The sequence below is a fragment of the Musca domestica genome, unplaced genomic scaffold (genome assembly GCF_030504385.1).
Source record: "Musca domestica strain aabys unplaced genomic scaffold, Musca_domestica.polishedcontigs.V.1.1 5, whole genome shotgun sequence".
Taxonomy (NCBI): Eukaryota; Metazoa; Arthropoda; class Insecta; order Diptera; family Muscidae; genus Musca; species Musca domestica.
The window spans coordinates 24623760-24649676 of record NW_026712346.1 but is presented as its reverse complement, the minus strand read 5'-3'; the positions used below and the strand labels follow the sequence as shown (position 1 = coordinate 24649676).

The 25917-nt window shown below is 33.6% G+C and overlaps 1 protein-coding gene across 1 annotated transcript in view; it reads left to right on the top strand.

Annotated features, from left to right (window-relative positions):
* LOC101888412 (semaphorin-1A) overlaps positions 1 to 25917 on the top strand; it is a 620253-nt gene that overhangs the window by 520165 nt on the left and 74171 nt on the right. The window contains 1 exon segment of the mRNA XM_059128225.1: positions 23221 to 23325. Within this exon segment, the coding sequence (XP_058984208.1) occupies positions 23221 to 23325 (105 nt within the window).

The window sequence follows — 25917 nt, the reverse complement described above, 5'->3', positions numbered from 1 at the left end:
TTGTGTTAGGATTCTAGTTTCTGTTTCTAGGTTTTTTGTAACTTTAGTGTGGCTTTAGTTTTTTTGAAAAAAAATGCTTCATTTCAAAGTTCTCTTTTTTTGTTTTTAATACCTTCCTTTGCATTCGTTTTAAGGGGTTTCTCTTTTTGCACCATATAATTGCTGTGACACACACAATGTTTGCCTAATTTCTAGTTTTTTTTTTCTTTTGTACAAAATTAGTATAATTTGAATTTTATTACGAAACCACAAGAAAAAAAACTAACTTTTCTACAGCCGTCGCAAGCAAAGTATATAAGCTTTAAATAAACGAATTTCACTTCACTTTTGGTGCTACTCTAATTGTTAGGGAAGCTTGGCAGTAGACGAGAGGTTATTTTTTGCAAATTTTGTTTTAATGGGAAGTCATTGTAATTATTACTTTATTGGTTTTGGCTAGCTTTTAGTTGGAGAAGTATACAACCGTTATTACCAAACAATTTCTTTTTCTTGGCGCACAAATGCGAGCAAATGTTTTTCAATTAGTCTGGAGAATTCTAAGTAATTCTAAATTTTGTTTTTGTATTATTGCCACCATTTATGATACAAGATTATTAACGTTACGTTGCGGGATTTTCCAAATCTCATTTTTACAAGTCCCTTGAATATAAATCTGTAATATGTTTCTTATGAATCTGGGCAAATTTTGCTTGTAGCATTTTCTGAATTTTGGTTTTCTATTGGGTAATTGTTTGGGCGCCATTTTTAACGAGTGATTAGTAGGCTAGAAACCACATATATTCAGTTAGAGATAATTTTTTAAAATGCCTAATGTCAATTTGAAGTGTATTATTCGATTCGATTCTTTCACTTTTTGCGGTTAGTTAACATCGATCTAAAAATATGAAATAGCAATTTTTATCAAAGTCAAAAATGGCCTATCCTCAAGTAACAAAGTGGCAGTGGTATATCCACTTATACAATATTGGCTTGATGATGCTTGGCTTTTTCGCATTGTTTTATGGTATTCGGACTGTAGTCGTCGGTTCGATGGCACCCAGTATGTTGTAATTCGAAAATCACAAAAATGATGGAGTTTAATGATGCGACTCATAGATTGCTTTCCGTGTCTCGTAGTCGATACAATTTGGCGTGGAAACGTAAAGTGAATAAGATTTACGGTTCGAAAGTGAACTCGAAAGAAAAACTTCCGGTTCTTCTATTTTTTTTTTAATTTTTGATCTTTATATAATCTAAAAAATACTCCTAGAATTGGTGTTTCTCTTTCGAGTTCACTTTCATAGAGGTACATGTGTTTGGAAATAATTTACAGCCTGTTTCTGCATAACGATTCGAACAATAACTCGAACGAAAGAACACACATTACTTGTGCTTTTATACCCTCCACCTTGGAAAGGAGGGCATATTAAATTTGTCATTCCGTTTGTAACATCCCTAAATATTTATCGTAGACCCCATAAATTATACAGGGTGAGATGAAAAAACTGCAACCAACTTCAGACTGCTGTCTTTTCTGAGCCAATCGTCCGATATCTGTTAAAATGATTTCAGTGACAGCTCATTATATTGTTTACAGCCGTACGAAAGCATTTTGGCAAATATTGAAAAATGAGCTCGGGGTAAAGCCATTGAAATTCCAAAAAGTGTAAGAACTTACACCGCAACAAAAAGAAAATAGACTCAAAAGAGCCAAAGGGTTGCTTCACTTTGCCGAAAGTTGTGAACTGCCGAATTTGGTTTTCTCCGATGAGAAAACATTCGTTATCCAGCATTTTGTAAACAAACAAAATGATCGTGTTTACTTGCCAAAGAGGTCAGCTGAAAATGTGTACCTTCGGTTGGTCACCAGAACTCAAGCGCCGGCAATTGTGATGGTATGGGCCGCCATAACAGCCGATGGTGAAGTTCTTCGCTTCATTTCCAGCGCACAATGGCCACCAAAATCTCCGGATACCAATCCGTTGGACTATTGTGTCTGGAGTATTTTGGAAAGCATGGTTGGCACTAAAAAATACCAAAGTGTCGATCACCTCAAGCAAACGCTTCGCCGGGAATGGGCCAAAATACCGCAGAGCAACATTCGGGCAGCGTCTGACGGTTTCATTGCCCATTTGAGGCCACAATTCGAACAAGTCTAAACGTAATCTAAAATTTTATGCTATTTCCGACATTTTTTGCTTTAATTTAAAAAAAATTAAAAATTATGGCGTTTGACTTTGTTGCAGTTTTTTATCTCACCCTGCATATATTCATGATCAGCATAAAATTCTAAGTCGATTTAGCGATGTCCGTTGAAATCACTATACAGCCCATATTATTTAACCTAGAGCTTAAAAATTTGCAAAACAATTTGTATTGTGTCTAGGATGGTTGGTATTGAAAATAAGATATATCGGTCCACGTTTTGGTATAGCCGCCACAATACCTTCCCATATTTTGATGATTTATAGAACATATTTCCCTGAATTTGTCTAAAAATTGGTATTTGTAGGTCATAATGGATTCCAGCTCCAGTGGCGAAACATTATATATAGGTCCACGTTTTGGTATAGCCACCATGTAACGGTGCCTCTCGATATTCCTTATCTTGATAATTTTCGCCACATTTTTCCACGAATCTGTCTAATAATTGGTATTTGTAGGTCATAATGGATTCTAGCTCCCGTGGGGAAACATTGTATATATAGGGTTAGGATTGGATTGCATATATTTCCACGAATTTTCCTAAAAATTGGGTAATTGTAGTTCATAACGGGTTCTAGCTCCGGTGGGGTGACTTTGTATGCATAGGTCCATGTTTTCCTATGGCGCACATATAACGATACACCGATCAAATCAAAAATCAAATTGAAAACATTCTTAAAGCAATAATTATGTCTGTGGCTCAAATATAGCCTCAAGAAGAAAGTTTTTTTTTACTTTGTAAATCCACATACTTGTATAGCAGCATATTTTAATATTTCCTTTAAATCAAAGCTACATTAGTGGTCCAGTTAAATTTTAAATGTATGGTAATAACAAAAGTCCGACAAAAAGTTATGATTTTTTTCTACTTGTTTTTTTTTTTTCTTTTCTTTTTCATAATCTACGTACAAGTTTTGCTTACATTCTACTTCTCTGCCCACATTTCTATTTCAATGACATGAATGGAGTAAAACGGCAGAAGATGCATCAGATTAAATATTACTTAAGCACGAGGAAGGAGAAGAAAACTTCGCCATTCGTGAGGCGTTAAACCAGTTGTAGATCTGTGGTAGAGTTTACAGATTTAAAAAAAAAAAGTAGAACTTCCACACAAACAAAAAAGAAAGGATAGCAAATGGATGCTTTAGATATGCTAAATATAACGTTTTGCTACCGCAACAGCAGATTCTAACGTTGCTTCTTAAAATGCCATAGATTGTCTTTAAGGGAAAATAATGTTGGAAAACTGGTAGCTGCTGTTGCCGGTTTCTGTTTTTTAGAAGAAAAAAATGTGCAGGGAATCTCAGTAGATGTAAGAAAATCTTTTATAATGGCTGCGTGCAAATGATAGCTTTAAAAACTAATTGCTGTTGTTAATGTTTTCTGCTGTTTGGGGCTTTTTAATGCTATCAGGCAATCCGCAGAGTTTCTACATAAATTAATGGATTTTCTCTTGTTTTTTTTTTTTCCTGGCCGACGGTGAATTTAAAAAGGTCAAAACATGTAGCTTGTGGGTTTGAAAGGGGCAGTTGTAGATGAATGTAAATTATTTAAATAAATACAAAGGGTGAAATATTATCGAAGAAAGTTGAGTTGGCGTAAAGCAGCTTTTGATTTCTCCATCTAATATTTCACTAGCTCATTGTTTCTATTTTGCGCATTAAATCCCACGGAGGAAAATAAATAAAAATAAGCTTCAGAATTTACATATATTGTTGCTATTTTTATACCCTCCACCATACATAGTATGAAGGGTTTATTAAGTTCGCCATTCCGTTTGTAACTCAGGAACATAAATATATATTCTTGATCAGTGTAAAATTCTAAGACGATTTAGCCCTGTCCGTCCATCCGTCTATTGAAATCACGCTAAAGTCAAAACGAATTAAGATAGGAAGCTAAATTTTTCAACAGATCAGTCTTTTGTCTGCAGGTAGGTCAACTTCGAAGATGTGCTATATCAGTCCACTATATCGTATAGCCCCCATATAACGGTTTCCCCTGATTTGATGATTTTATGAGATTTTTTCAATGAAATTGTCTGAAATTCTACACAAGTGGTTATTTGTGAGAACTTTACGTCTTGAAAAAGAATTGTCTACATAGCTCCCGAATATCGTTTATCTCCCATATAACGGATATTCGGTATTTTGCTTATTTTAGCCACATTTTTCAATCGAATTCTCCACACAAAGCGTCCCTTTTGTTTAATTTACCCCCTGGAAGATAATTGTCTATATAGGTCCACGATATCGTATAGCCCCCATACAATGGTACCCCCAATATTCGGTATTTTGATGATATTAACGAAGTTTTTTACAGGAATTGTTTTGGTTTCGTATTTGAACCTCGTAATGGGTACAACAGCATACGATGCAGGTCCAAGTTTCGTATAGCCCAATATAACGATACCTTCCGATATTCAGTATTTTGATGAGTTTGAGAACATTATTCATCGGAATTGTTTCAAATTTCGTATTTGAAGCTAGTAATGGAAATTACAACCTATGACGGAAAATTATATATGCAGGTCCACGTTTTCACAGGCCACATATAACGGTTTTCTTTTGAGTGGTATATTTCAACGGATCTTTTTTTTTTTAAATTTTCAATTTTCTTCAAAATAGTAAAGAGTTCAGCCTGGCTGAACTTAGCTGCATTTTCATTGCTATTTTTGGTAATTATTCAAATACTAAGATTTCGACAAATTATAAAAACTTTCTTGAAAGTTTGCGAAAATATGTTATTGGGGATCCTCTTTTTAAACAGATTTCGTATTTAGGTTGATTGTTAGTGACATAATATTGAAAAGTCTGTGAAACTCGGTTCGAATTCATATAAAATCGATTTAGTTTCTCTGTGTCGATTTTTAATATTTGAGTGTCAGTGTACAGTTAATAAATAAATAATCAACCGATGATTATCCAACAACCACGATTTTTTGTTGTTGCCTTATTATTGAAAGAATTGCTAGCCAGTAATTAATTCTTTAGAAAATACAAATTGAAATAACGAATATTGTAAGATACCGTTATATGGGGGCTACAACAATACACCGACCTATTCAGGCAATGTTCTGCCACAAGAGGTAGAGTTCATTCAGAACAGTTTGTTAAACGACATTTAGTTTTCTATCTCAAATCGTTCGAAAGATAGAGTGATTACAACAGACATACGGACAGAAAGACGATGGACATCGCTAAACCAACATAGCATTTTATGCTGACCAAGAATATAAATACTTTAAAGGGTCTAGCATGAGTAGTTCGGAAAGTTACAAATGGAATGACAACGTTAATATACGCTCCATAGCATAGTGGAGGGTATAAAAAGGGTAACAAGATGGAAAACTAACAATTGGCTTATCAGAAATCTATTGACAAGTTTCCTGCACAAGTTAGAAGAAAGATTAATGTAGGAACGAATTATTATATTGGACTTATATTACATTTAGACGACTCCTTTTCCCAACTTCTGCAGAGTATACATGAAACTCTTAAAACACAGCGTTAAAATTGTCTAACACATTTCGGGTTGTGGAATTATGTTGTTGTAAGATTTGTCATTAAAAGTCAAACTTTGAAAATCTGATTTGTCGCGAACTAGTTCCTTGTTGTTATAACTGCTGCTGTCAATTTAACGTAAAGGACGGATGAATTTCGTATTCCCGCACAACTTTAAATACTATTTACAAGACGATTGAAAGAGCCTGAAACAAACAAAGAAACGTCTCGAAGAATTTAAGGTGGAAAATATAAAACTTCCTTTACTTAGGGCATTGTTCGTTTGGTTACAAAAAAAAAAACCTGTAAGACCCATAATAAATTTAGTTTTAGGTAAAGTGTCAAATTCCTTTGACACTTCCAAGTCAAAATAAAATTCGTTGTAAGCTTTCCCAGTGAAACATCCCCACTGGCCCGTTTGCAGCAGCCAAACACATTCATCATCAATTCATATTCACACGCATTTACTTCGACTCACGTACAAACACATAAAACACAGCACAACTACATTGTCTCAAAACCAAGGCATACCCCTAGGCGCAAATAATAGTCAAAGCGTGTGGCATAATTTAGCAACAATGTTGTATGCCAGGCATAAATTATGGCCAACCAAAGTGATATGTTACGAAATGAATGGGATTCTGTGCGTTTGCATGCCGCACAATCACACGAACTTGTATACATACAAGAACCGTGTATATTCTATACATTTACTGTTAGTAACACGGGTCTGTGGTGCGACGTTTACAAATTGGTTCGTCAAGGGAATATCGTGGAGTGGGGGGTTTATAGCGACTTTAGCGAAGAAATAAAAATATCACACTTTTTGTCAAAAATCTATAAATAACTTAATAATGCTACACGAAAAAGAAAGAAACTCTATTGCAACTCTTAAAAGTTACACAAAATATCAAATTATTTATAAAATTCTTCTCCATTGCTCAAACTTTGTCGACATTGTGCTTTAAAATTGAAGATGAATATAAAGAATATGAATTATTAGGACGCCATTTCGGAAAGTAGAAAAATATTGAAAATATTTTTTTAATATAAAATTATACGGTTACACAGAAAAACTTAAAATGTTTTTTTTTATATAAGAATGAATTTTTTTTACGACATCCAGTTAGACAAAACTTTTTGAATCTGAAATAACTCCTTTAAGGTATATCAAGTTGTAATTACATTTAAAATATTCACAAAACATACATAGTTTTAGTAAATTTCATAAAAATATGTGTCTGATTTTTTCTATATTTTTTTTTCTTGTTAAAACATCGCTGTAGAATAAAATTAACAGCAATGTGTCATATCAATATAAAATTTTAAAGCCAACAGAAATGTCATTGTCATGCTCAGAGCATTGTAACACCCCAGAGTTGTGAAATATTCCCTCACACCATGCCCTTTGCCTTTGCCCACCACCACTCCCACCAATGTACAAACTAAATGTTTGTATAGCCTTAATGAACGATTTCTGTCAAGTGTATTTGACATTAGTAATAAATAATGACCGTTGACATCAAAAATGTTAATTTTTTATACAAAGTCTACAAGGAAACAACAACAACAACAACAACAAAAGCCGTCTGTGCACAATAAATATTGTTGGTTTAAAAAGGGACTATTTAAATGAAGCATGTTTTTAGGCTAGAATTTGACACGAACTTAGTGAAATTTTATCAAAATTATGGTAATAAATAATGGTTAAGACTAAACGAACCTATATAAATAACCTGAGAGGATTAAAGTGTTTATTGGGATTTAGAATATTTATGATTGACTATGTGGAATTATTTAGATTTAGATCATTTGTCAACAATTTAAAAAATATCTATGCGTTTTCTGCAAATCTTACAAAAAAAGGGACAATTGCCTTTGATCAATAGTTTAATAATATTCTTTTTGAATTTGACTAATAAAAAGTTTCAGTCGGTGTTCCAAGAGTATACACTTTTTATGTATACACTCTTTGGGGGATGTACCAAAAGATTGAACTTCATATCCCAACTTTACACAAGATCTTAAGTAAGTACACATTTTGCAATTTGTAAATATTGAAAAGAAAGGTTATAAATTGAAAGGTTAATAATTTCGCATTTCTTCAAAGAGTTGAGGAAATTTAATATTCCAAAAACATTCTACCAGTTTGTAAAAAATTTGGCATTTTTTATATATCCGACTATCGATAATATTGATATTTTTAAATTCTAATATGGAACCATTCATATGGAATATAGTTTGCCAGCTCTAGACAGAGTTGACCATCAATTATGCCAAACCCTCTGAAGGCATGAAATAAATAACCCTTCGTATAAAATGAAATGCTACATTGATGTCAATATTTGACATCGATAAATCCATAAGGTGCGGTTTTTGTGCGATTTTGGGTGTTTCGATAAAAATTAGAATTAATAAGAAGGAGCCTCTAAGTCAGCGCCGAGCAGAGAACCGCAATATTTGAGCACTGTATTTATCTGTAACTGATCTAAACCATCAACATGATCAATCTATATTAACATGTCCTTGGAGACCGGGATGTGGGAATGCTATTCATGGCTTTCTAGGCCAATATAGAATAGTTCAGATAATTACTAAACATTCTTCCAGCACAACTTTTGCTCATTATTCATCACATGGTTCATGACCTCCACTTTGACACTTTTTTAAGTGAGAATAATGAAGCCACTTTAATGTAATGCAATGGTCCCTTAGATGTCATCCTATGAACTCTGGAGCCGTACCCTGTCATTTCCTTGCCTTCATCACGCTGCAGATACCTTTTCTAGATCCTAGAACTGTGGTCGAAATCAATGCAGGTAGAATTGCTTAATGCACACTATTGTAGAGAAACTCTTACAATGAACATCGTGGAGACTGAATTGTGGTTATTCTATGTAATGGCTCGTTTATACATCATATTGTTAACATCATTTGTAAAGTGTCTTTTCCACAGTTTGGACATAGCATTTTTTACTTATTTTTATAGTATACGCTTCTTAAAAGAAAATATAAAGGGAAAAATATATAATATAGTCTATATGCTAAAAAAAACTGTTACATAATTCGGTTTTAGCTTAATCATGTGTAGACGCTATTTTATTCCTCGATGACCCCGATACTTCGTTTAGATTTCTTTTTCAATAATTCATTTGGCACTGGCCTTCTACACACTCGTATTTATAGCTCCTCATCAATACATATAGGTTTCTAGAATGATAATCTAGGTTATTCTAAGTAAAGGGTGCACCAACAAGAACGCTATTTTTATGTTTTAAATAAAACATGGATTATATAAATAAAAATCGTGAAACGTTATTATATTGTAAAGTAGACAGAATGAGGTTATGTAACGAGCAAGGAAAGGAAGGTATTTATACAAAACAGTAAATGTAAATTTCATTTGAAGATCGCGTGTCTGCCAGCTAAGCCGCGGCGGCCATCTGCACTGACACACACGAGCTCTTTAATGACATTTTTAATGACCATATTGCATGAATGCTGCGGGATTTCATTAATGCAGCGTCCAATTTCCTCTTTTTAAGGCTTGAGTCATCATCGACTTATTCACGTGAACCATCGACTTTAAAAATACGGAAAGAAAACATAGAAAGGTATTAAATCGCACGATCTAGGCGTCTTCAAAACCCAAAATAACACATCCAGGAAATGACTGAAGCAGCAATTGAATTATTTATCTGGCTGTGCTAAATGTGGCGCCGCCATATTGAAACCAAATAGCCTTCACATTAATTTCTTTAATTCTAGGAAAGAATAAACTGGTTATGATTTCAACAAAATCAACATATTCAGGTTGTCTCTCCAATACCGTTTGCAAATGCTCCACTTTTATTAACCTCGCACCTTCCACTAACAAACAATAACAATTGTTCAAATATCAAATAATGACACTTCGAATGGATCCAAGTTTAAAAATTGCTCTCTGGTTGGGGTAGCCTTTACTAGATTCCAACGGAATGCAACGTCGCCCATTCGTCGAAGCACATACACATATAAACGAAAGCATGTAAACAACAAAGTTAACAGTAGTTATAAATACGAGTGTGTGATGTGTTTATGATGTAATTTGGGGAAAGAAACTACAACAGCAAAGCCAAATAGCAAAGAATCCATTTATTTATTTTTTAATGTTAACCGGTCTTGCATTGGACATGTTAGCTACATAAATATTTATTTGTGGTATCCGAAACAATATCAAAAAATCTGAAAATCCAAGTAAATTATAAATAATTCGTTTCGTATTTTTATTAAAATTGTCGTCAACAGATGTAGAAAATCATTGACATTTCTAAGAACGGCAAGCAATTAGAATGCAATTAGAACTCAAAGCTCTTGCAAAGTACCTAATGTATATTAAAACCAAACAGGAACTCCTCAAGGCACATTTGTGTAAATAAATGTACGCTTTTTAACAATTTATGAAAAACGTACACAATCCTTTGCAACATAAACGCACACTAAGGTAATTAACAATTGAGAATGTAATTTATGGTACTTCCTGCCTGATGATGCATCCCCACCATCATCAGTTTGCTATTCCACAATACCGAAGTAGCAAAGGCTATGTGACATTTGCAACCTGAATGAAAGGTAATAAACAGCAGGTTAACTACACACAATTTGTAACCCAATGAAGTTGTAAAAGGGGGATAACAAATGCGCGTTAGTGGCTGATAACAGGCTGGTGGTCTGATGCGAGAAAGGGGGTGTTAGCTATAATTAAGACATGGAAAAGAGGTAAAGAGTTGATGGCATCGTATTGGAACATTTCCGCTACGTATACATGTTTGCATGGGTGTGGGTAACAAAGCAACATTAACATTTCGCAGTTAAATTAAAATAATAACGCAATGTGTCAGGTGAAAAGAAATTGTTAAATGGCAGCTTTAACATTGAAAGGGGTTAAAAATGGCTGAGGGGTAAATGCCTGTGACGCCATAGAATCAAAGTAATTTGTAACAATAACAATTGTTGACGTTATTATATTTCATTGTTCACAAAAAAATATTGTTGAACTGTTATTTTCTTTGTGTCTTTGGCAGATTTTCTACAATGCAGTAAAACGCAACTTAACATCAAGTCGGCTGGAAAATCAGCAAACGGAGCAACACTGCACAGTGATGTAGTTTGCCAAAATATTTGGGGAAACCCATATTTATGAGCCAATCGAGTATTATTGAATATTCCAAATTTTATTAAATAACATATAGCTTATATATTCTATTTGGGGATTTTATAAACTATAAGTCATTGTTTAAAATAATTTTAAATAAATTAATATTTAATGTTAATTTATGTATGAAGTCATACTACAGTGCAGCGCCAGGAGTAATGGCGAGTAACAAGGGAATACAAACACCACTAAGATATGGAAAATGATTCGCAACAAACAAAACAGGAATTTCTTTCTAAAAAGAGCAACGCAGAAACGTTTAGAAGAGAAATAATGAGGTGGCGGTGGTGGTGTTGGTTTTGGTGAAAGAGCGAAAGTCAGAAAATAGGAAACGGAAGAAGTTAGTTGAAAACGTTTTCCGCAATGGCGCTTAAGTTATTTTAAATGACAATGTGGCGTGTATGAATATTGTAACAAGAAAACAAATCAGCAGCAGCAGCGGCAATAGCTGTTACAACAATAGCTAGTGTCACGGCCACAGTGAAAACTTTGTTTTCAACGACCGATATGCCGGCGTTGCTGGGTACGAATATCACAACCACATTATCCTGGCACGACCAATACCACAAATGTTGTGCTTAACTTTTAGGATGTCTTCACCTTGTTGTTTCAGGGGGGTGTTATGAAACGCTAACAACTGTATACATTGAGGTATACATATATAAATGTATAATGGCACCGAACAGCCGTCATAACGTACTGCCTTTTCCGTTAAATGAAATCCCCAGTGGTATGGAAAATGTGAAATACATTATCAAATTGTCAGGTTGTTGGAAACCAACCGTAATGTTCCAATATCCGAATAAATCTTAAAAAAACTTAAGTTAATAAAAATGACTAGTATTTAAGTTTCATAGAAATCAAAATGAGTATTAAGTTTTGCTATGAACTTATTTATATTTTTATGTTTTTAGACGGTCTTCGATTAGAAATTAATTGTACAGAGAAAGTTACGAGATCTCCTATCTGGTTGGCTTTTTGGAATTTTCGAAAAAGAAAAATCTCAATATTGAATGATTTTTTTTAATCTGATACCAAATATGGTGTCGTAAGTGAGTAAACCCACCTTTTTTTATATTCTTAATGAAATAAAAATTTATTTTAAAAATATTAATTCCGTACAATTTTGGTGCTCAAAAGTAAATCTTTCAAATTTTAAACTTTCCAGTTTCCTCTTTTGTTCCTCAGATTTCCATTAAAGAACTTTTTATACTACTAAACCCATAGGGTATGTGTACCAGTAGTCGGCACTTTTAGGATTTTCGCGTTTTTAATCGCTAACCATTCTGAGTGGAACTTTTCAATTATTACAAAGTTAATTTATTCAGATTCGAAATTTTGTATAGTTTTTGCAATAATAAATAAAGTTTTAATAACATTTTATTAAATTTCATAAATTTGTAGTTTTATTAAAACAATGCTTTTGTGCTAGTAGTCGGCACCACTTGTCAATGTTCGGTGTGGTATGTTCCAACAGTCGGCATACCAATTTTTTGTAAGAATAATTAATAATAATAATAATAATAAATTAATTCATTAAAATATAATATTTTTGTTTAATTAAACTGATTCGACGTCTTTATTGTACTTTTCTTAAGAATATGGATTGTTCAGGACCTTCACAGACAAATATTGAATTTTTATTAGAATAAATCATATTTTCTTAGCGAAATTGTACACAAAGATAGCTGACAATATATTTGAAGTAAACAAAATACATTTAGTTATAATAGTTTCATTTATTCGGGCTTAAAAATAAAAAGTGCCGAGACATGCCGAACTTAGGCACACTTACCCTATGTATTGTTCAGTGCATTCTCTGAAACACATTGGTTCCTAAACACATGTCTCTCAAAATAAATTGTTTTACTCAACTTATTATAAAGCCAGATAGGAATTTGAAAAGCAAAAACATACTTCATGTTTTTTAATTAACTATATCTGTCATAAAATATTTCAGAAACCGATCTCCCCTCGCAATTCTAAAGATAACATATTTCGCTCAGTTCATACAAATTAAGAGTTCTTTCTCTTCCCAATTGCTCAACACTATAGAATTTTGAAACACTTATAGTATGAATTTCCATGAGCCAAAACTTTCTCCTCCCTTTTAAATAAATAAGATCATTTATAATAATGTAAGTACCTAATGATACTAAGTTAAGTACATTTTAGAATTTTTGGTACCCTTTCAGTGCGAATTTTAAAATACCAACATGCTAAATGCGAGAAGCCTAGCTCCCTCCTTCCTCAATAACTATAGTACCGTATTCTGCACTATTAAATATTCTATAGAAATTCTCGTAACTTTTTCAGTGCGAATTTCCAAATACCAACCTTTAGAAATCTAGTTCCGTCCATCCTCAATAACTATTTAGTGCTCTTAAGTAACTTTCAAAAAGTTACTGTACGAATTTTCAAATACCCAATCATTGTTGAGTTAACGACAAAGTCGGTAAAGTTACAATGCTAATAATTTCTGGAATTTCGAAATTTGTTGGAAAGTTAGCGACGAAATTAAAGAAGTCGGTAAGACCTACTGACAGATGCCAATGTTTTCAACTATAACTATTTTTTTATATCAAAATTTTTGGTTTTAAAGTTGCCGATTTATGTCGGTAACTCAAAATATGAGTTAGAGAATCCCATCAATGAGTTATTCTACTATCTTCGAATAGTTTCAAAATATCACTTTTAGGATGCGTCTTTACAGAATCTTGTTGATGTAGATCCTCAGAAGGACGGGACTTTAAAAATATAATTTCTTTAAGCCGAAATGCCACCTGAGTGTACAAATTTGTCGTTGTTCTTCAACTGCCTTAAAATAAAAAAAAAATCTAAAGAAGTTTGACCGTTTGATAACCTGGCTCGATATAATTTTGGTTTTATTATTTGATAACATACTGTTTATAAATCCACTGTTCTTAAGTAATCCACAGCTTTATGTCATTTGTAAAGGTCTATATATTTTATTTCGCAACATATATCTCAAAATATTGGAACGCCTTTGTATATGGTAAAGCCTACATAAAAGTGTTAAAAAAAGTTTGCCCAAAGAACCCGATTTGTTTTGGGGTTCTGATCTACCAGCCATGTGCTATCAAATCCACTTTGAATTTTCCACAACCCATACTGGCTATTGAATATTGAAGTTGCAAGAAAATATTCAACGGATTCAGGAAAAGAGCTAACTTGGTCGAAAATAAGTAAGATTATCCTCGTGTAGTTTTCTGCATTATTGCCGAAGTAATGACACCAAGGAATCTTAACACGAAAATTTATTTAAGTTTCTTTGCGATATAACTTTCAAAACTCGAATGCATTTGTATTCTTTTTTAAAGCGCTACTTTCGTAAACAACCAATTCAATTTTTCGGCATGTTTGTCATATTAAATTGTAAATCCTATAGAAGGGCCACTTCATCCTTCAAAAAAAAAAAAAAAAAAAAAAAAAAAAACATATTTTAATGAATGGTTATGTCTTAAATTATATTAAGCTTATGCAAATTTAAAATGTCTTGTCCAAAAAAAATTATTAGCCATATAGAATGTGCATTTTCGTTACTAAATGTACGTGTATATGTACATTAAAGAATTGTAAAGGGGTTTCCAATAAGAAGTTTTATTTTATGGCTATTAAAACCAGGTATTTTGGCAGCTTTCACTCTACATTCTTAAAATTATCTTGACTGATAAGGGCGCTCTCCACCTCGGTGGCTACGTCAACCAAGAGTGAGTCAATTGTACAGATCCACCCATCCTCAACATGTTACTATTTTGTGAAGTAAATGGTCGGGGTTTTTGCACCTTACTTAGTTGAAAAATAGTCTGGAACAACAGTAAGGTTCAATGGATTGCGCTACCTAGAGATAACTAATTATTTTTAATGGTCGGAGTTTGATGACACCGATCTGGATAACATATACTTTCTACAATACGACTCTATGTGGTGATCACAATTGCCACCGAATTCTAGCGATTTAACACCTTATGACTTCTTAATTTTACATCTCAAAGTGAGAATTCGTGAAGCAATCGAATTTATTGGGCAGCTTGCGCTCGTGGTTTTCATGAAATGTCTTCCATTATTAACGGCATATGTTCCTCTTTTTTATGAAATAAATATCCGAATATTTATCTCAAAAATATATTTTTTTCTTTTTTCATTGTACCCAAATTACAACTTTTATTGAAAACTCTCAACCTCCGCACGTGTATTACAATAGAAGGTGTATTCTCAGTATAAAATAATTGAAACATTTCATTTTATTACACACATCCTTGGGGAAATATGCTGTCATGCTCGTATTACAAGACGATGTTTTCTTTGTGGAATACATTTGGCAATAAAAGCGTGCCATTATCTATGTACACTGATTACATTAAAATGTATTAAATATGAAAAATGTTTTATTTAAAATAAATTTTAAAGTTAGTTAAACAAAATATATTAGTAAAATCAGGGTTAGGGTTGGACTAAAAGCCTATAATGTTTGGAAAACTTTACTATTCCAATGTGAATCCTTTTAATACTGAAAATCACTTCTGACCATTACCTTGGTGCTGATTTCTGACGTATGTAGTCTAACATAGTAGGTATAGCAAAATGTGTAGAGGAATCTTAATTTTCAAGAATCGTTTCAAGAAAAAATATATACTTGCCATTATTTCAAGATTGAAATGGACCAAAAACATACAATGCATGGAATATGTGGAAGGTTCTTATAGCGAGCGAAGATTCCGGAAAATATTGGATCTATGAGACTAATACCTATGTAGGAACGAAATAATGTCAATATCCGATCGTTATATTGGAAATAAATAGATTATTTATAACTCCTATAAATCAAAAATTAGAGAACTAACTTTGACATTTTGATGGCATTTTTGATAGAGATTTTTTTCTTGAGGGGTTCGTTCATTCTTATCATAAAGGTTTTTTCAATTCAATTTTTATTTCCAAATTCAGTTTTTACAAAAATTTCTTAGGTCTAATTACAACAAGCTTATTTCTAACATAGTTACCTATTTATCTAGAATTATTACATTTATTTAATAAAATTGAGCATTATGGCAGGCCAGCCCGTTCTTTTCTTTGATTCTATTAAATTCTTCACTGGATAAATTTAAATTTTTAATCATGTTATTAGTATGTGTAGTGCATTTTTTAAGACAATTGATGGCAGTGCGTATTGCAAATCTGTCGAATCTTTCAATTCCACTTAATTTATAAATTTTTTCCAATACAGCCTATGACAGAAGATTGACTGTGCAGATCCACGTATTCGTGTAGCCCCCATGTAATGGTACCTGGTTTTTTTTTGATTATTTTATCTACATTATTCACCGATTTTTTTCAAGTTTCGCATTTGAATATTGTAATGGCTTACGACAAAAGTTGCCTATGCAGGTACACGTCGCCGTATAGACCCTAATATAACGGCTGCATTCGGTATTTTTAAGGTTTTAACTGAATTTTTAACGGATTCCTTTTTTTAAATTGCCAAATTCGTTCCAAATGGGGGAGGTTATTTAAAGTTCGCCCGGCCGAACTTACACCCTTTTTTTACTTGTTTTAACCTATGCTTACTTCTTTATTTATTATTGTTTAAAAAAATCTCTGCATGTTTAACATCAGCAAAAGAAAACAATTATCGTTCTTTGAAATTAAAATAAAAACTCAGATTCGATGAAACACAATATTCACTCTGAAAATAACGTGTAGGTACATATCGTCTTGTGCACTTTCTTGGTGGAATTTTAACATTTAAAACAGTCCCACAACTTTTTCCGAATAATTAACAAAATTTCGGAAATGACATTTAAATTGTATACTCATTTCCATGAAAAGCTAATTACAATAAAACACAAAATAACTGTTTCAAACGATAATCCCCAATACTTATCCCCCCATTCTAAAGTGATATCATAACATGTTCACAGAAAACTTCCACCCACCTTTAACAAGACTGTCAATAAAAATGAAATGAAGTGAAGAAAAAATGGGAAAAAAGGAAAATAAACAACACTGTAACAATTTTTCTAAATCCTTAGCAATAACATTTAAACACTAACAACGACAACAAAATACACACTTCTAACATTGAAATCCTAGCAATGGGGAAATAAACAAAACCTCTTTGCCGTTTTTATCTGCACTTCTTCTCAGCTAGGTCTTAACTCACTATCTGACAAATACAATTTATTTTGGAGAAAAGAAAATTCTTTACAATTTGCAATGCCTTAAGTACGGTATAAATTTCATGGAATCAATGAAGAAAATCCTTACGAATGAATGAATGAGTGAATGTTGAAATGTGAGTGTTTGGATTTTTTTCCTTTTCGAACATGTTGGAATCCGCCGCTCATTCATGACTTTCTATTTGAAATGATAGATTTACGTTGCGATATTCTTTCTTTTTTTACTACAAAGTTTCATTTATATTAACCTCGCCTCACAACTTAGCCCTGGTCCGCTGATGCCATTCATTTGTATTGTACATACGTACGTATGTATTTGTAGCGTGTAAATAAAATAACAAAAATTATACCAATATACTTAGCGTGATGGTGGAGGGGTGTTCTTAAAGAAATAAAACTGAATGTAAAATAACTACATAAGGCTTCGTTGCAAAATTATTGTGTGGTGTAACATTTGTAGGGCAAACATGATTGTGCGTAATAAACACTGGAAAAATATTGACTCAATGAGTTCAGCGAAATACACTGTGGCGAATATATTATGTGCATATGACGCAGGGCAACAAAATGGAACGAAATGCCTGGGAATGGAATATATTGTTAGAGTATGGGGACGGCTTCGAATTGAAATAAAATCTTTTGATTTATCGGCATAAGTCGAAAAATGCCAAATAGGATTCCGACCAATATAAGGTATTTAATATGTCCAAGCATCATTTGGCTGCAATTTGATATTATGGAATATCAATTCCTTGGAAGTTAATGTTAATATTGGTCGAAATTTTGGACAAAGGTATCACCACATTAATTCGGTACAAAGTGATGCAGAATCATTTTTCATGATCAAATATCTGTACTTTTTGAACGATATAGACATTTCCATAATAGTTCTAAAGGGTGATTTTTTTGAGGTTAGGATTTTCATGCATTAGTATTTGACAGATCACGTGGGATTTCAGACATGGTGTCAAAGAGAAAGATGCTCAGTATGCTTTGACATTTCATCATGAATAGACTTACTAACGAGCAACGCTTGCAAATCATTGAATTTTATTACCAAAATCAGTGTTCGGTTCGAAATGTGTTTCGCGCTTTACGTCCGATTTATGGTCTACATAATGAGCAAACAATTAATGCGATTGTGACCAAGTTTCGCACTCAGTTTACTTTATTGGACATTAAACCAACCACACGAATGCGTACAGTGCGTACAGAAGAGAATGCGTCTGTTTCTGAGAGTGTTGCTGAAGACCGTAAAATGTCGATTCGTCGCCGTTCGCAGCAATTGGGTTTGTGTTATTCGACCACATGGAAGATTTTACGCAAAGATCTTGGTGTAAAACCGTATAAAATACAGCTCGTGCAAGAACTGAAGCCGAACGATCTGCCACAGCGTTGAATTTTCAGTGAATGGGCCCTAGAAAAGTTGGCAGAAAATCCGCTTTTTTATCGACAAATTTTGTTCAGCGGTGAGGCTCATTTCTGGTTGAATGGCTACGTAAATAAGCAAAATTGCCGCATTTGGAGTGAAGAGCAACAAGAAGCCGTTCAAGAACTGTCCATGCATCCCGAAAAATGCACTGTTTGGTGTGGTTTGTACGCTGGTGAAATCATTGGACCGTATTTTTTCAAAGTTGCTGTTGGACGCAACGTTACGGTGAATGGCGATCGCTATCGTTCGATGCTAACAAACTTTTTGTTGCCAAAAATGGAAGAACTGAACTTGGTTGACATGTGGTTTCAACAAGATGGCGCTACATGCCACACAGCTCGCGATTCTATGGCCATTTTGAGGGAAAATTTCGGAGAACAATTCATCTCAAGAAATGGACCGGTAAGTTGGCCACCAAGATCATGCGATTTGACGCCTTTAGACTATTTTTTGTGGGGCTACGTCAAGTCTAAAGTCTACAGAAATAAGCCAGCAACTATTCCAGCTTTGGAAGACAACATTTCCGAAGAAATTCGGGCTATTCCGGCCGAAATGCTCGAAAAAGTTGCCCAAAATTGGACTTTCCGAATGGACCACCTAAGACGCAGCCGCGGTCAACATTTAAATGAAATTATCTTCAAAAAGTAAATGTCATGGACCAATCTAACGTTTCAAATAAAGAACCGATGAGATTTTGCAAATTTTATGCGTTTTTTTTTTTTTTTAAAGTTATCAAGCTCTTAACAAATCACTCTTTATTTTGGAACGGTAACATTTTTGATTTTCTAGGCAATTTAAAATAGCTCGTCTTGTGTAATCGCCATTGTCGTTTTTAACCGTTTCTTAAAGACCATATCCCTAGGCTAGTTAAATTAGATTAAAGGATGCGCAGTTGCCTAATCAGCTTGGAGACCTTGCGTTCCATTGTCTGCGAAATACGAAATAGAGGGTAGTATATAACAATACATTGTTAAAAGCGAGAGAGGGAGAGAGAGTTTAGCTTAAAATAGAAGTAAGATTTTTAGGGTGTTTTAGAACGTTCCACCTACTGCCAATCTTGATAATTAGGTTCGTATTGGTTTTCAAATCGTTACAACCATTTACAACTTTTAGTCTTAAAAAAAACTCTGATCAGAGATCCATTTCTCTCCTATTAGTATATGTATTCCGTTGAATATCATGTGTTCGACCTTTTCCAATTCTTCCTCTCCCTTATATAGTCTGCAGTTGTGAGAGTCACTGCCTTCCCATTAAGAAGTCAGGTCAGTGAGAGTTACAATGCCAAAGCTTTAGGTCTTTTTTCCTTAGGGAGAGCAGATAATCCCTTCATTTCTCGGGTAACAAAGGCTTAATTGCTTTTGAGACCCTGTACCCTGTCTCGTTTAGCCATTTTCTATGCGCCTTCCCAGAGTTGCTTTTTTCACTTGACTCAGATTCGTGTCTGAAAAGTGCGTCCGTTTTTTAATGGATTTTTTTAAATAAGAAAAAGAAAAGTAGTTTGACTTAGGTAAGTCCATTTTTACCTTCTAATATTTTGCAGTAACAGCATTACCTAAAATTCGACGTTGCGTATACGAATATTCAACTTCCCTACTATGGTAATATGTATGGTATATACGTATTACCCAAATACGACAGGACCATATGTAATAATCTACCAAAAAAACGTTGTAAAAATTTTTACTTTTTTAAATTCACCCAAATGTAACATTTTCCAGTCACACGCATTCACATTTTGTGTATTATTCATTTCTTTTTTAACGCACAAAAAAGGAATTGTTTCAATTGTCAAATTTGAAAATGTTCGACTTTGAAATTGTTTGCGAACGAGGTATTTGGGTAAAATGTGTTTGGGTGTAAATGTGCTTCACAATTTACACTTTTTAGTCTTAAAAAAAAAATAAGATCAGAGATCCTTTCTCCCCTATTAGTCTTTGTCTTCTGTTGAATATCAAGTGTTCGATTTTTTCCTATTCCTTTTCGTTCTTACATAGTATGCAATTGCCATAAATCTCACATCGTCTTCCCATTTGAACGTCAGACAAGTGAGATTTATAATGGCCAAATTTTAAATCTGGTTTCATTAGGCAGATAATTCCTTTGTTTCTCGGTTTACAAAGGCCTGCATCCTGTCTTTCTTAGCAATTTTCGATGGGTCTTACCCTCCACCATTTCGAACGAATTTAGCAATTTTCAAAAAAAAAAAAAAATAAATAAATAAATAAATAAAATCCGTTAAAAATTCTGTTAAAATCTTAAAAATACCGAATGTAGCCATTATATTAGTGTCTATACAACAAAGTGGGGCTGCATAGGCAACTTTTGTCATTACAATTTTGCCATTACAATATTCAAATGCAAAACTTAAAAAAATCGGTGAATTATGTAGCTAAATCAAAATACCGAATATAGGAAGGTACTATTATATGGGTGCTTCACCAAAACGTGGACCGGCACAGACAATTTTCATAGGCTGTACTATCCATTACGAACTTCAAATACCAAATTTGAAACAATTCCGGTGAATAATGGCGCTAAAGTCATCAAAATACCCGATATCGGGAGGTACTGTTACAGGGTTGCCCATATTCGACGGACCCATGACTCTTTGGGCCCATTCCAATCGACGAGGCTTGTCCGCAAGCAACATTCTTTGCGTCAATTGAATTTTGTACGGGAACAAATGCAAATCAATGCGAATAATCGTTGTAAAGTGGACCGAGCCATGCCCAACTGCTGAGAACGGCGTTTTTGGGATGTTCTTGGGGACCTCTCAACACTGGCTCGTACGGCAGCGATATTCTCGGCCGATCGCCTTGGTCGACTTTTATATGGCCTCTTTGGATTAGAAAGAGCCTTACCAGTCGAAAATTTTTCGTATAAACGCTTAATGGCGTTCTTAGAAGGCGCACTTCTCACATTTTTTAATGTTTTAAAAGCACGTTGAGTTTTCACAATTGACTTCTTCTGTTGAATGTTAATTTCAACTATTTCGCGTGGCATGTATTGGTTCATGGTAAAAATCTGCTTTTACTGACGCTTCAAACGTGGTATGTCATTAAGCGATGTGACATCTCTGTCAAAAGTTATGGCGTTGCCAGATGGGTCCGTCGAATATGGACAACCCTGTATATGAGAGCTATACGAAGACGTGTATCTGCACAGACAATTTTCTGTCATAGGCTGTAGTATCCATTACGAACTTCAAATACTGGTAAATAATGTCACTTAAATCACCAAAATACAGAAAATAGCGAGGTCCCATTTTATGGGGGTGCTATACCAAAACGTGGACCTACATGGCCCATTTTCAATACCAAAAGTCCTGCAGACATAATATACATTTGAGTAAAATTTTATCACCCTACTTCATTTCGTTCGGAACGTATAGTGATTTCCAAAGACGGACGGACATCGCTAAATCGTCATAGAATTTTACGCTGATCAAGAATATATACTTTGTGGGGTCTAAAATTTATATTTCGAGGTATTACAAACGGAATGACAAACTTAATATACCCTCCATACTAGGGTATAAAAAATGTGTGTACCTATTGTATATCAAGGGCTGGAATCACTAAACGTCATATCGAGTTTGACACTAGTATTACTATAGAGTCATACCATCTTGGATTTGCTGCTACCTGTAATATTTATACCATGAGTTTCAACATGTTTTAGTTCCAATAATTTGATTGAACAGTGAAACCCGCGCAGCTTTTCCAGCGGTACACAAACATAGTGTACCGTACCGGTACAATATCACTAAAAAAAATTTAGAGGTAGTCCACCGGTACACTACCACTAAAAAATATTTTAGTGATACTGTACCGGAACACAATGATGATCGTAGTGTCCCGCAGTCGGAACACTAAAAAATCGTAGTGTACCGGAGTCGGAGCATTAAAAAACGTAGTGTTCCGCAATCGAAGCATTAAAAAATCTTATTGTACCTCTTGACATAGGTTGTAATGCAAGGTATTTTTTAAGTTCCTACACTCATTTACAGTCCCTTTTATGTGGATCCAAATACTTGAATGACTAATATATATCTTAGCCACATCTTCCAACCAAGGGAAGCTATATTTGAAGTTCTTCTAATGGTAGGGATATACAAAACTCGCCCACCACTCGAACCTTGCTTTTTTTTCCTAAGCCTATTGCGCCCTAAACCTACACGCCCCACCATCTATGTTTCAAAAGTATCTGTGTTTTTCTCCAAGTGGATGTATGAAATCCTCTAAGTCTTATCCCTGCTTACTTCCTATCATCGCCATATCTATAAACGGCATTTTTCTTTACGCTTTCGGTTTACTTTACTTTAACATAATCCCATCTTAACCATTTTGATTTTATTTATTCTAGTATTGATGTTATCCTTGGGCTCTTAATGTGCTCTTGGTGCTGGAAGCTACCATGTCTTAGTAGTACTCAAAACGTGATGTGTAAAGAGAAAAATCAATAAGATACAAATTTTATACTTCAATTATTCAGTTTGGCATTAAACTCTGCAATATAGCAAAAAAAAAAAAAAAAAAAAACATAAAAAAACATTCAACTTCTTGTGTAAAAAACCATCAGTTGTTTTATTGTTACATTTCTTATTCTTTTTTTCTTTTTGATATTAAAGCAAATAACAAATATTGTATCTTTACACTCAACTAACCATATCCTTTGTGTTCGTTTCCTTCTTCTTCTTTTTTGCAGATAATGAATTGTATTCGGGCACCGTGGCTGATTTCAGTGGCAGTGATCCGATTATCTATCGAGAGCCACTACAAACAGAGCAATATGATAGTTTAAGTCTTAACGGTAAGTGTGCTGCTACAACTACTGTCCGTCATTATGTATTACACAGACATTGATATATAGATGTATATATACTATACATACATACATCTTTTTGATGTTATATAAGTTTTTTTTTTGTTTGCCAAATATAATTCATGTTATGTTGTTTTTTCTTCTGTTTGGGTTTACTTATAACTCCTGTGAATGGTAACTTTCAAGTTGCCTCGTCAATAACGTCGTTATTAATATTGTATTTGCTGTGGTTGCCTTGTATGTATGTATGTATGTACTGATGTAGACTGGAAGTGACTGCTGGCTGCAACACACAGATACCCATTGTTAGCATATTATTTCATTATTTATTATGATTGTTAAATTTTAACAATATTGTTATAGTTTATTATTTTGATATGCCATAATTTTGTGCTTCTTCTATGGAACAACTACATTAACTCGAAGGGTGGTATATTTGTGTATGTGTAGCTTTTATAAATTTGTTAGCACCACAAGCTTAAGGATATATATAATGCAAAAATTTGTATGTATATATGTATTTCTCAGTAAATATGTGTATTTTTATATTTGCTTTTATTTACGATGTTTTGACAGATAATAGCTTGCTGTCTGTCAAATTTATCTGGAATGCAAATACAATGCAATAAATAATAAACACACAGTAAAAATAAATTTTAATGAAACTGTACTTCAAGGCATGGTACAAAAAATTTTATCAAAATAAATCTTAAAAAAATTACGTTATTTACATTATATTTCGAAAAGCTATAGTTGTGACAGAGTTTTAAGATAATTGTCTCAATTGAGTACAATAGTGCCGAGTTATTGGACTTTAGTAGAAAAAATGACAGAGATAGCGTCTAACATTCACAGAACAAGCTAACAACGATTTTTTAACCACTGATTTTCCTATCGCATTACCAGAAGATACATTACGACTTTTATGAATTGCCTATTGATATCCCTAGAGTACTGGGGAATTAAAAATCAGAAATCATTGACAGTTGATTTGCACCTTTGGAAAGTTTCTTTACTCGGAAGATTCTCCAATTAAGCACATAATTTCAAAGTCATCGACTATGAAGTACACAAACTTAAAGGCCTCTAGTATGAAGTAGAAGACCTCACAACGAAGTAACAGGTCGCAGAGGCGTCAGCTAAGAGAATAGCTGACTTTTATGAAAACGCTGCTGGTCTCAGAGATCTCATCCTTGAAGAGACTTGCAACAGAGGCCTCTAAGCACCTAATATTGTCTTAAAAATGTATGTAGGTATTCTAAAAACAAATAGCATAATAAAATCTTAGGCGAGATTCAAATGACGCTGAAACAGATAACTTGATATTGCTAGGCATACAACACAGCACACACATTTTCTCTGTCTTTCACTAATATCAGATTCCACTTCTAGGAAATGGTCGCATATTATGTTATGTACATCAGATTTAATTAAATGAATAGTCCACGAATATTGGTCTGGGAACCACACTTCTTAAACTAAGCTTTTTTCCTTGTTCAACCAAATGAAACTGTTTAAAGTGCCCTTACTGGCCTATGTAAGAAAAAAACAAGAAAATATATTCCGCACCAAAATCACAAAGTTTGAAAAAAATCTTTAACAACGCTCAGTTTATATGTAACTACGTCAGCAAAAAGTGCACCTCAAAACTGTAGCTTCGTTTCAACAGTTCGCGTTAGGCTTTTTTAGTATTCAAAATAAACAATCAGTTTAATAACATTTTTAATCAAAACTTCATACATGGTACTAAATTTTCATACTTTCAAGGTTTTATATACTATTCAAGTTTTTCCTTTTTCTAAAAGATTTATAGCAAAAAGTTTTCCTTTCACACAAAAAAAGACTTCAAAATATCTTATTTTGAAGTTTACGAGGAGGGTATTGGTAAAAGCCTTGCACAATAGTTCCACATCCAATTTTTCTGGCTATTTCAGCTCTATCTTTTCGCCCAATAACAAATTTAGTAACATTCAGTACGCATAATCCAAAACAAACCACATCTCTCCATCCTGGACACCAAGTATAATCAAAAATTAGTACGATTTAGAACTTTTCGCACAATTATGGTACGCATATGCAAAACCACCACCAGGTAACAACAGAGGAATCAATATCAAATTACGGGATTCCAGCTCTATACAAATATATGACGCATTTCCAAACCACCATCCAATCTCAAAAACAGATACCGCCAGTAATTCAAATATCAAACTGCAGAATCTTTTCAGTTTAGAACTTTTCATACAATTATAATACACACTTCCAAAACCAAATCCATATCTTAACCACAGAGATAAGCAAAACCCTTAGTATTTGAAGATTCCAGCCCTATGAATTTATCCAATATAAAATATAGTTCCATTCAGAACTTTTCGCACAATTATTGTACACATTTCCGAAACCAACTGTATATGACCAGGCTACACATTACCCCACCGCGGCCCTAAGTTTAGATTTCAAGCAATATATGTTCACCCAATATCAAATTGTTCCGAATATAGTATAATTTAGTACTTTTGGGACTTGTTCTACACTTTTCTAAACCCAACTCAACAAACATACCACCAACAGGAAACCGAA